At 48.7% G+C, this 12845-nt stretch overlaps 1 protein-coding gene across 9 annotated transcripts in view; it reads right to left on the bottom strand.

The window, feature by feature from the left end:
• The window catches only part of SRGAP2 (SLIT-ROBO Rho GTPase activating protein 2), a 247698-nt gene that overhangs the window by 18497 nt on the left and 216356 nt on the right, over positions 1-12845 (bottom strand). For all 9 annotated transcript variants that reach the window (XM_043923265.1, XM_043923267.1, XM_043923266.1 and 6 more), the window contains 3 exons: positions 10088-10165; positions 9026-9160; positions 7368-7473 (listed from right to left, as the gene is read on the bottom strand). In XM_043923265.1, the coding sequence (XP_043779200.1) occupies positions 7368-7473; positions 9026-9160; positions 10088-10165 (319 nt within the window). The remainder of the gene's footprint in view (positions 1-7367; positions 7474-9025; positions 9161-10087; positions 10166-12845) is intronic.

The raw sequence follows: 12845 nt of genomic DNA, 5'->3' as shown, positions 1-12845 counted from the left end.
CTCACAGAGGGACCAGGAGGAGGAAGGCCCTGCTTCTCTAGTGTGATCTGACAATGTTTTGAAAGAAAACCAGTAGTTTCTGGGAAGCCTGGTGGCTAAAGTGAAATAAACGCTAGGCCTGAGGGTCCTAGTCTAAGTTCTGTGACTGATGAGAAGTCTTTTCCCGTCTTCTAAGAAAACGGTGGCTCAGCTCCTAGGTGGCTACAATGACCAGGGTTGGAGTTCAGTTCAGTTCAGTTCAGTCGCTCAGTCGTGTCCAACTCTTTGCGACCCCACGGACTGCAGCACGCCAGGCTTCCCTGTCCATCACCAACTCCTGAAGCCTACTCAAACCCAAGTGCATCAACTTGGTGATGCCATCCAACCATCTTATCCTCTGTCTTCCCCTTCTCCTGCCTTCAATCTTTCCCAGCATCAGGGTCTTTTCCAATGAGTCGGTTCTTCGCATCAGGTGGCCAAAGTATTGGAGTTTCAGCTCCAACATCAGTCCTTCCAATGAATATTCAGGACTGATTTCCTTTAGGATGGACTGGTTGGATATCCTTGCTGTCCAAGGGGCTCTAAGGGTTGGAGAGGACATGTCTTTGTGGACTGAGGTCTACTTCTTATGGATCCAGGTCCATTTCTTACTCCCATTAAAATACAGACCAAGATCCTCTCTTTCTTTTCCAATCTACAGTTGGAACACCTAAGTTTTGGGGGTAAAGCCATAGTTCTTAACTACTTGAGGAACAGAGGCTTCTTGAAGAATTTGACAACAACTAAGGATTCTTACCCAGAGAAATTCACACGCGAGCACATAACAAATGCACACAGTTTTGTATATAATACAATAGTGCTAGTAATCCTTGAAGACTATGAAGGTGGTACCTAGTATAAGACTTAAAACACTGGGTTTTTATTTTTAAAAGAAATATCTAAAATGGATAATGATGGTAACAGCTCCTTCTTTCTTATTTATTTTTTTAAAATCAGGATGATCCCCTGGAGAAGGAAATGGCAACCCACTCCAGTATTCTTGCCTGGAGAATACCATGGACAGAGGAGCCTAGCGGGCTACAGTCCCTGGGGTCGCAAGAATTGGTTTAGCGACTAAACCACCACCATCGACTTCTATACATGCCATGTCCTCTAAGAGCTGCACTTATTTTCTTTAGTTTCTATCCATAACAGGAGTGAACTCTCCTAATTGATTTAAGCTCATCTACTTTTGAGCACCTTCAAAACGTCCACCATAGTGATCAGGAACAGAAGCTTTTTGGGGGCAATGAGAAAATCAGGATTGGTGTGGGAAGCTTGTTTTTTATCATGCACTTCTCTGGACTTTTTTCTTTTAAATGATGCAAATTTGTCTCTCTGATTACATTTATAAAGAAACACAAAACATCCCAGAACTTTAGAATCAAGCACATCTGGTTTTGAGTATTAGGTCCGTTGCTTACCATAGTTTTTTTCCTAGTTCCCTAATCTTTTCATCATAAATTGGGGCAATTACGTGTTTCCATGATGGGCTGTTGTGAAGATTAAATGAAGTAATATGTGTAAAGCACTTAGCACTGTGCCTGGCACACAGGAGGTGTTTAAGAAATATTTTCTATAGTTTTCAAGTCCAGTTTGCTTGTTGACATAGGATCTGCAATTCCAGTCAGGGAAGGGAGAGCGAGGTCGCTGAAGTTTGGCAGTAATTGGTTTACAGGAGTCCACTGTCTTCTTCTCCTGACAGGCATTATCTAACAAGCTGAGGGCTCTGCATCCTCAAACCGAAACTTAAATCCTCAGGGAGAGCAAGAAGCTTTGAACAGACTGTTTTAAACATATGATATTTCACTTAAAAACCTTCAACTTCACAGGCCCTGGGGGTTTGATTTGGCAATAACCAACGGACTCTGGGTAAGATATTAGGCATCAGAATGGATTTCAGGTTTTGAAAGGGATGAAGAGAAACTGTACTCACCACAGCCCCAGGCAAAATGCCCCTAAGAATCTATAAACCCGTGATTTAACAGACTTCCCCAAAAGGCTCCTTAAGCGATGAAAAGTGGAAGGGAATCACGGCTGACTCTTTCCGATGGCCATTCAAAGGCATTCCCTCGCTGCCCTTGCCTGTAAGGCCACCTGTCCCCAGCTTCCATGCTCCCTTGTCTGTTAACTGACCTGCCTTTCTCCCTATGCAGTGAATCCCATCCTCTTTCCCCTTCTTAAGAATGTCACTCCAGAAATTCCCTTGCTCTCTCCTCCACCATCAGTTCTTCCCTATGGGGCTCATCCCCACTAGCATACAAATGTGCATCTTAAAAACAAAATTTTCTCTTAACCCCTTATACACACTGAATTACTGTCCCGTTCTCTTTCCTCTATCATAAAATTATTTGAGAGTTGTCTGTATCTGTTGCCTCTGCTTCTTCTTTACCTCTGCTGTTATGGACTGAATTGTGTCCCCTCTCCCCCATTCATTTGTTGAAGCCCTAAGCCCCAATATGACTGCATTTAGGGATGGGGCCTTGAAGGAGATAATACAGGTTAAATGAAGCCATAAGGGTGGGCCCAAAACCTACAGGACTGGTATCCTTATGAGAAGAGGAAAAGAGACCCGAGTTCTCTCTCCCAGCGTGCTCAGAAGAGAGGCCACGTGAGGACACTGCGCCGTGGCCGTCCACACGCCAAGGAGAGCGGCCTCCCTGGAAACCAACCTTGCTGGCACCTTGACCTTGGACTGCCAGGCTCCAAAACTGTGAGGAAGCAAACTTCTGCTGTTTGAGCCCCTCAGTCTGTGGCATTCTGTTACGGCAGTCCCAGCAGACTCGCACACCTACTCTCTCCCTCTCTCCCTTTATCGTGGTCAAATATACACAACAGAAACGTTACTACTTTAACCTATTTAAAATTAAGTAGCATTTACTGAATACCATCCCGCTGCAGGATCCACCACGTTTTACCCATGGTTAGCGTCCCTTCTCGCCTGAACTGACACCATCAGAATCTCCCCCTCTTCCAGACAGCACACGTCAAGATCACCAGTGACACCACGCGACTAAGTCGCCTCTCAGTCCTCTCCTCTGCTGAACTGTCGTCGCATCATCTTACCCTCCCTGAAGCATGTTACGTGGCTCCTGGGACCCCATTCTCTCTTGGTCCTCCTCCTACCGCACCGCCCACTGTCACCTGCTCAGTGAGGTGGCCCTGACCACTGCACATTAGAGAGCAAACCCTCACACCCACCCCTCACACTTTCCAGTCCTCTAACTTGCTAGATTTTCTCCACGGCCCTTATCCCCTGACATCTGACATGTGTTATTAGTTTTTCCTGTCTTCCTCCAATTCTATGTGCTACATAGGCTCCAGGACGGCAGATACTTTGACTGTTTGATGCAATCTTAGATAGCCAGCAACTAAAATAGGGCCTGGCACACAGTATATGATTAATTAATACATGTTAAATAAATAAGTGAATAAACACATGAGTATCTGTGAACCTCCAAGACAATCCAGTCACAATTCTACTTGTCTGTTTGCATACAGAGGTTAAAACACTTCCTGTGAAAGTCAGGAGAGCAGCACAGACAGAATCTTTCCAAACTGGGAGGCCCTTGAGATGCTGAAGTTTAGAGGAAGACTCAGCTTTTCTGGAGAGCAGCTGAGGCACCTTAACAATGAGAGAAGCGCCGTTAATTCCCTTTTCCAGATTATGGAGTAATATTTGAGGATGTAGAATGATGCTTCTCGGACTTTCACGTGCCTATGACTCACCAGGGGATTCTGTCAAAATACAGATTCTGATTCAGAGGCCCTGGGCTGGGGTGCAGGAGGGGCTGAGAGTCTGCATTTCTCACAATCTCCCCCTCATAGCTCAGCTGGTAAAGAATGCGCCCGCAATACACGAGACCCCGGTTCAATTCCTGGGTTGGGAAGATCCTCTGGAGAAGGGAACGGCTACCCACTCCAGTATTTTTGGGCTTCCCTGGTGGCTCAGCTGGTAAAGAAACAGTCTGCAACGAGGGGAGACCTGGGTTCGATCCCTGGGTTGGGAAGATCCCCTGGAGAAGGGAACGGCTACCCACGCCAGTATTCTGGCCTGGAGAATTCCATGGACTGTATAGTCCTTGGGGTCACAAAGAGTCGGACATGACTGAGCCACTTAAAAAAAAAAAATCTCCCCAGTGATGCTGCTGCCACTGGTCTATGGATGTGAGTTGATTAGCAAGAGACTAAAAGAAAGAAGAAATCAGCTTTCAAAAGGAAAGCAGCAGAGTCAGCAGCAGAGGGGGGAGTTACCTGCAGTTTGTTTTGGGGCAAAACCCCACTGGGGGGTACAGCTGCTGAGTCTGGGGCCTCTAAAATGAGCCCCATGGTCCCTGCTGCTGGCACTCACAGCCTGTGGAGTTCTCCCCCTGTGTGTGGGCTGGGTTTAGTGAGCCAACGCTAGTGAATGGAGCATGGCAGAAGGGATGGGCTGTCACTTCTGAGATTAGGTTACAGAGACTGGCTGCTGTCCTGGACGACCTCTCGCTTGCTTGGAGCGAAGCCAGCTGCCACGTCCCGAACAGCTCTGAAGGTGAGGCCATGAGATGAAGAACTGATGGAGGCCTCCAGCCAACAGCCAGCTGGAAAAGGAGGCCCTCAGTCCAACAACCTGCAAGGAACCGAGTCCTGCCAACACTGCGTTAGAGAACTTGGAAGTGGATCCTTTCCCAGTCGAGCCTTCAGAAGAAACTGCAGCCCTGCCCCCAATACTCACTGCAACCTCATGAAACCTGTAGCCAGAGGCCCCCAGCTAAGCTGCACCTAGATTCTCAACCCACAAAAACTGGGACCAAATAATAAATGCCTATTGTTTGAAGCTGTTAAATTTTAGGGCAATTTGTTACACAGTAATTGACAGTCAATGCAGATGCTAAGAAAGTGTAATGTTAATCATTAACAAGGCCTACTGGACAGACGTGTACTCTAGGTTCATACAGTGGACTGGACACTAGCTACACAGAAGTATGTGGAACCAGGTCAAGTCCACACGGCACTGGTGTACTGTGCAAGGAGTTTCACACCTATCTGTCTGTCTGTCTGTCTGTATATCTACCTATCTGTCTCAATTCTGAGAGTTCCTTCAGCTAGAGGACTGTACAATCCCAAAAAACACCACAGCCAGAAATAAAGTACACGCGTCCTCAGTACACATCCAGCAAAGGAGAGTGGTCCTAACAGTCGGGGCCCAGGCAGAGTCTCCCTGGGGAACTACCTGCCAACTCTGGCCTTGTCACCCGCCACCTTCTCAGGCAGGCAGACGGTCTTTCCTATCAGCTGTGTCCCGCACTCCATTTATCATTTTAGGAAATACTGTGGTATTAATGTTGCATCTTTTCAATGAAGTACTTTGATGAGCAAGTGATCTTTTTTTAACCATGAAGAGAAGTTAAACACAGCAAACGTCATCAGTTGAGCTGGTACAGTTTTCCACGTTTCCTTCAGCAGTGGCCACCTTCTCCTGCTCTTATGGTGCTTACTCTGCTGTTTCCCCTACCCCTCCACGTAGCAGGAAGAAAATGCGGGGAAGAGAGTGGGCGCATTGTGCTCACACACGGAGTCACCCCACACCCTGCCCGCCCCCTGCCTGCTTCCCCGCGACCACCCGGCTTCTTGCTCTGGGGAGCAGCCCAGGCTCTCTGAGGGCAGGTGTCAGTCCACAAGGGGAGACGAGAGTGGCCTGGTGGCCCTGAGGAGACCGACGGGCTGCAGAGTCATTACTAGAGCTTCTATTTCTGTCTGCCTGAAACAGGCGGCCTGTGAACCCCTGTGTGAGTCATGAGGCGCTCTCGACTACAGGCAGTGGCGGCGCTGAGTCAGGGCCCAGCAGTGAATGGTGTGGACACGGCCGTGTGGAGGCAGCGGGCTGCGGCCGGCAGCAGGGCTGAGCATGGGGTGGCGGCCCCACAAAGGTCTCTGGCGGGGGCCACTGGCCCGGGGGCCTCAAGGTCAGGCTGACCCTAGTCTGTAGGCAGGCTGAGGCTCCTGAGATGGCCTGTGAACATGTATTCCACTGAAGCAGAGACTAACCCACTAGGAAGAGTCTTCATTTTCACAAAGAAATAAGAGCTAAAACACCCTTGGTCTAAGTTTCATGCGCCCCCCCCCCCCCCCCCCACTTTTTGTTAAAAATAGATTTAAAGGCCTAGAGAAATGTTTTCCCACTATATGAAAAGGCATAAAGCCAGGGAGATGATAACTGCAACGGAATTCAGCCTCAGCACTGGGGGGCATCAGGAGAAATGGGACTGGTGAACTGCGGTCCCTGGACTACATCCAGGCAGCAACCCTTACTCCACAGGAAACTGCAGCCACACGGCTGTCAGATCCAGTACTGCCGGATCTAATGATTTTTTCAAGAGAAGCCAGAAATCCAGAATTTTTTAAGTGTAAAATCTCCCAATATTTAAATGCTTCAATGCTTTCAAGACACAGTGGATTTAATGGGAACACACCTATGGGCCTTATCTGGCCCTCAAGTTGCTCACTTATACACTCTGGCCCAGCTGGTGGAGGGGCTGCGATGAAACCAATGGGTAAAGACAGAGGTGCCTGGGGGGAGGCGCCTGCCTACTTAGACTCCCTACCTGGAGGGCCAGTAGGTGCCTCCAGTTAACCTATCCACAGCATCAGCACGTGGTCCTGATTCCTTCCTCCATGTCTTGTCTTCCCCACAAATGGCACTACTGCTCATGACAAAAATTCAGAATTTCTCTCTTTCTACACCCCACCCATCAACAGGTCCTGTACAGGCTGTGCTCCAATAGATCCCAAACCTGACCCTCCCCCCCACCCTCCACCCTTCCCTCCCTGGTCTGAGACTGCACAGTAACTTCTCCACAAAGCAGCTTTTAAAAATAAATTAGAAAATCAGATCACAACACTCTTCTGCTTAAAACTCTCCAACGGCCTCTTCAAATCCAAACCCACAGTTGCCATGACTTTCAGAGCCTGATGACCTTGACCCTGGCTCCCTCCTTCCCTTCACTGAGGCTGCTGCTCATACACCGTCTCCCCAGAGAGGCCTTTGCTGACGACCCCTCTGTGCCGGCTCCCCTCTGTCATCCCTGCCCTGACCCTTCACTTGCATTTCTTTATTTTTCTTCTAAGCACTTATCACTACCTCATGTGTCTGTTATTGTCTGTGTCCTCTGCTAGAACAGGAGCCGAATGATATCTAGGCTTCTGTCTCTATTTCACAATGTATTTTTACATCCTAAAACCATGGCCAGCACGTAGTAGGTGTGCAATAAGCATTTGTTGGTCTGGAGGGATCAACTTAGGTCCCACAAAAACTTTCACTGGGCAAAGCCGAGGCCGATCAGCTGCTCCCAGGGAAGTCTACTCACTGATTGAGGAAGGCAAAGAGGTATCTCATGACAATCAGAGTGGTTTTGGGGAGGGCCAGGAGGACCTTCCGGATGTGCAGAGCTCGCTCCTGCAGGCTGTCCATTGCTGAAAGAAGAAAGCCACGTGTTACCCTCCACTGGGAGCCCAGGGACCAGTGGTCAGGAGGCCCTGACTCGCAGCATGTACAACAGGGAGCGGCCGGTTCCAGCCCACACAGACTGGGCCTGCATGAGGGGCTCCTTGTGGTGGGGCTTCGGCAATGGGGCTCCAGACCCTTCACTGGGGCAGGACTTAAGATGTCTGGTCCTTGGGCACAGAAGGGTTGGGCAAATTCCCCACAGCATCTGCCACCCCCTTATTACAACACCAAAACAGGGAGCTGCCCAGAAATGGCTGTGACTGTCCCCCAGCCTTGGAGGGCCTGCGTGGGAGGTCTGCGTGGGTCCCGTCCTGCCTGCTCCACGTATGCACCCCTCAGCCCCTGGACAAGTCTGGCTTATCTTCCCCACTCTCTTATCTGTAGTGGGGATGGCAGGATGTGACCAGAGGCAAGAACTGATACTGGGAGAAAACCAGAGCACTTTCCTGACTCCAGGTGTGGCCCAAGGCCCGGACCTCCCCGGGGCCTGCTTTCCCACATTCACACTGTGCCACGTGGATATTGTCATTTGCTATGAGAACCTTTCCGTGAAAACAAAGTGGGAGACACTGGATCAGGGGCACACCTCAAGGTACCCTGTACTATCCTGGCAACCCCCATTCTCTTAGCACACTCCATCCAGGCCCCGTCCTGGAAGGAGACGTGAAGACGTGAGGGGTGCATCTACTTGGTCACTCACAGAACTCAGGTCCACCAGGACTGCCACAAACAGCGGGTAAATCAACAAAACAAGGGAGCTAGCTTCCTGAGCTCTCAGGGGATGTGCTAAATCAAACCGGAAACTGGGGGTGGGGGGCTGGGGGGTGGGTATGAAGACCTTCATTGATCTGGGGGGAAAACTTTTCTTCATTTCAAAGGAACTGCCTCCTCCAGCCTCTGGAACCATTATCTCAATGGAGTCTGCTCCCAGAATGACCTAATATTAATCCAGGTTTCCATGGACAACAAATGAGAGGGTGTTCCAGTATAATAAATGGCCAGGAGTAGGTTTTCAAGCCCCAAATTTTAGAGTAAGAGGCAGACAAACTTTAAGATATCTGTTTTATCTAAAGATCAAGTAGAGACTCTCTCTGAGAAAATATCATATCACTACTTTTAAATGTGCAGAGGGCATGAATTCCTAGAAGAATACATATTAACACATCTCACAGATAAAAGCAACAAGCAGGAGATATTTATAACACGTGTATTCTCCCTCTGTATCATGAAAAGCACAAGTACTAACATATAAGCTTCGAAGAGCTGAAAAGGACTTTATTTTCTATATGAACATATTAAGAGAGACAAAGCCCAGCAAAACAAAGCAGTTTAAAGTGAATCAGAGAGAAAAACCAGGAGTTCTGACTTGCGGTCCAGATTCTTCCTGAAAAGTCACTCTTTTTCCTCTCCCACAACAAGGAAGGAAATTTCACAGACGGAAATGAAAAAAATTACTGTAAACCTGGAAATTTCTCTGTTGCTCCGGCCCAGAAGTGAGCTTGCGGTCGGGGTACTTACTGACGCAGGCCATCAGGTCGTGGAAGATGTCCTTGGGGAAGAGCGGGTGCTCGAGGCCCCGGAAGTACAGCTTCAGGACGCCGGCTATGGAGTCCATGTCGTGGTCATTCTGGTCCCCAGCCAGGGGGTCCTCTCCTGAGGGTGAGAAACCCCCCAAAAAGGAAAGAGAGAGTGAGAGGGGTAAAAACACGCAGGATGAAGCAGAGCTGGTAGGGAAGGAGTGCCCTATTCAAGTCTTCACCGAAATCCATCAGCTCTCCGCTCATCACGGGGCCGTGAGCAGGGCAACCGGGGACTAGAGAAAGCAAGGGCTGCGCAGGCTCAGGGACCCTGGGGTCAGAGCAGGGGCAGAGGCGACCATTACGTGAGTCTGCGGGTGCCAGACTAGCTCAGGGACGTTCCCTGTGGGCCAGGGAAGGGACACGGCAACCGGCTCTCTCCTAAGCATCATGAAAGCAGGCCGGGCCTGAGCCCCGAGGGGAGGGAGACGGGGCCAGGGAGGCCAGCCCCTCTGACTGGCTCTCCCCCTTCTAGGCCTGCAACTAGCACACCTACTTGCAAGAGAACAAACATGCTGGCGCTCCCCGTGGAAAATTTCCTATCAGACATAATTAGATTTAATGGTAGGACCAACCTCAAATTGAAACTATATATATCCATTACAGGCATGGAAATTGCCAAAGCTTGCCCACTACCTTAAGAGCCCACAAGATAATAAATGGGCTACTTGAACAGGCATGTTTGCCCTGACACCAAGGATTCCAGATAGAGCCGCAAACTGCGCAGATATCACAGTTAGCTTCTTGGGTTTGGGTGGACTGTCCGCAGGAGAGAGACGGGAGGAGAGGGGCTGGGAAGAGGGAAACTGGGACATCCCCGGCATCTCCCTGCACATCTGGGGGGGGCGGGGTGGGGAGGATGTCTATAGAGGGAAGAGGCTGGGCTGAAGGGGGAGCCACGCTGGCTTGCTGACTCTGGGTGCCTCTCTGGGAAGAAAGGGTGGAGCCACTAACCCAGGGGACTGGCAAATGTCTGGCCTTATCTTTAAGGCTGTTTCCTCACCTCTCTCAAAGGCATTTTTGATGTCATTCACTTCCACCTGGGATCCTGACACCCGGAAAATTCCTTCATGCTGGAGCCCTAGAAAGACAGGGAACAGTGATCAAGGAGACAAAAAAGCAAATTCACAGCCACAGCGCCAAGCTTAGCTGAGTGTCTGTCTCCCCCAGCCGGCGTGTATTTAAGCATCCTGTCTCTCTTCTTCAGGCCAGAGGAGAAAGCCTATACAGGGATGGCGGAAAGGTCACTGCAATGAATGTGAGGCATTGGCCGAAAGAGAGCACCGAGTCAGAGACTTAAAAAAGAGTCGTCTATGTCATTTCTGATTCTGACCAAGTCTATGAAGCAGGTTCCTCTTCCAGCCTTGGCCTCTCTGTTCCCCCCACAAAGTAGAGAGGTGATTTCTGTCACCTCCTTATCCCCCAGGATCAGGGATGTGATCCAGGAGCATGGCAGGCAAGCCATTAGACACGATCAGAGTTTCCCGAGGTGTGAGATCATGATTAGTACCTCAGCTGTCCTAACACGGTTCAGCTGTTCTAGGTGACAGTGCTCTCACTACTTATGAAAAAGGGAGGGCTTATATTGGTACAGCCACAATGGACAACAATGTGGAGTTTCCTTAAAAAACTGCAAATAGAACTACCATATGATCCAGCAATCCCACTCCTGGACATAAATCCCCAAAAAAATGTTAATTCAAAAAGATACATGCACCCTAATGTTCACTGCAGCACTATTTACAACAGCCAAGACACTGAAGCAACTTAAATGTCCATCAACAGAGGAATGGATAAAGAAGATGTGGTATACATACACAATGGAATATTACTCAGCCATGAAAAAGAATGAAGTAATACTACAGCAACACGGATAGACCTAGAGGTTATCATACTAAGTTAACTCGGACAGAAAAGGACAATTATCATATGTTACCACTTACATGTGGAGTCTGAAAAACGGATACAAATGAACTTATCTATAAAACAGAAAGAGACTCAACAGACTTCAAAAACAAACCTACGGTCACCAAAGGGGAAGGTGGGGGAGGGGTAAATCAGGAGGCTGGGAACATATATACATTAGAGGCAGTCAACAAGGACCTGCTATGCAGCATAGGGCACTCTACTCAATATACTGTGATAAGCTACAAGGGAAAAAAGTCCGAAAAAGAACAGATATAAGTCTGTATATAACTGAATCACCCTGCTGTACCCCTGAAAGTAACACACTGTTGTAAACCAGATAAGTAAAAAAAGTAAAACAGCGACCAGCCCACAGTGAGCGTCACAGGTGCTGTGCCAGCTACTGGTCCTTCATGCAGCCTGACGCTAAAGGCAGCATGCCTGAAGACCACGCTAGAATGACGTGCACCAAAACTGTGTCTTTTTGAAGTTTGTTGGAGTAAAACTAACCACGGAAAAGTAACGTGTGTGGTGATCACTTATGCGCTTACAGGCACAGAAGGCAGGGGTTACCAGGAAGCCCATTTTCTAGCATCGAGGACTGATAAGAGATGACCTGCCTGAGGCTATACAGATGATGGGAACCAGAGTCAGGACGTAAAACTAGGCCTTCCGGCTGCAATCAAGTACTCATTCCTTAACACTGGGCTTGTGGGGCCTACTGGAGTGAAAGTGCAGAGGGGGGATCTCATTTGTCAGCTGACTATGGGCATGGCTCATAGAGAGCCCCACACAGGCAACTCAGAACTCGAGGGGTGGACCAGGAAGCAAGAGCCCTGGGGCTGCACTGAATTGGCGTCTTTCCTCCTATCAGCTCTGTCCAGTTTTCTCAGGAGCCCTGCGGCTCAATCCTGGGCACTTTGTTAAAGTCCTGCTCTCACTGCATGATCTACTGAAACTTCCCAATCTCAAACACCTTTTTTGGAAAGCAAAAGAGAATAATGTTACACTTTGCCCACTATTTTGGGACTCCCCTCTTGATGAGGGAGGGTGAATGAATTCTATCTACTTTGAAGTAAACCACACAGGCCAGGACTGAATTCTGAATCCAACTGAAGCAACAGTAAGAAGTAAGCACAGGGAATTGAATTATCTCACTTGTAATAGGACTGAAGTTGTCCGTTACTCTAGGGGACTTTCTAGACTATCCCTCACAGAATCAGAATGGCAGGCCATGTCAGGACCCCGAAGTAACAGCACCGTATTACGGTGATTACCAATGGGGAGGAACAGATACTGCTGTGCAGACACAGAACATGAACAGTAAGTTTCCAACAGAAACGGTCACATACTCAGTGACTTGTCAAAACCACAGTGAAATATAAGGCACTGTCACCTCAGGGACCAGGCTGCTCAATGTCACTGGCAGAGCTTGCTGACAGAGGATCATCTCGGCACGTTTTGATAGATTAGACATCAAGGACATGCCAACTTGGTGCACAAGCCCAGGGCAAGAAGAAATCATGGGAAAGCTTACTGAAAATCAGGCAGCAGGCCTGAGACACACTGAGGTCCCTTTCAGTCTGGTTTCCATTTCCCCTTGAGAACCCAGGCTTTAGAAGGGCCAGTGTGTGTTCCTGCTCAACAGACAGAATCTTTAGATGATGATTCTGAAAGTAGGAACATTAACCAATGGTGGGTTTCCAGAAGGAGAAGGGGAAAAGCAACTGGCTTTTTATGATAATGCAGGTAAGACCTCACATCCCTCAGCTGACACCTGCATGACCATTCTCCTTTTTCCTTAGTGCTGACTAACATAAAAGCATAAAGCCAATCAGACTTCGGTAAGTTATTTG

This window comes from Cervus elaphus, chromosome 14 (assembly GCF_910594005.1).
Source record: "Cervus elaphus chromosome 14, mCerEla1.1, whole genome shotgun sequence".
NCBI classification, from domain to species: Eukaryota; Metazoa; Chordata; class Mammalia; order Artiodactyla; family Cervidae; genus Cervus; species Cervus elaphus.
Note: the sequence above shows the minus strand (reverse complement) of the source record. Positions and strands in the feature narration are given on the sequence as shown.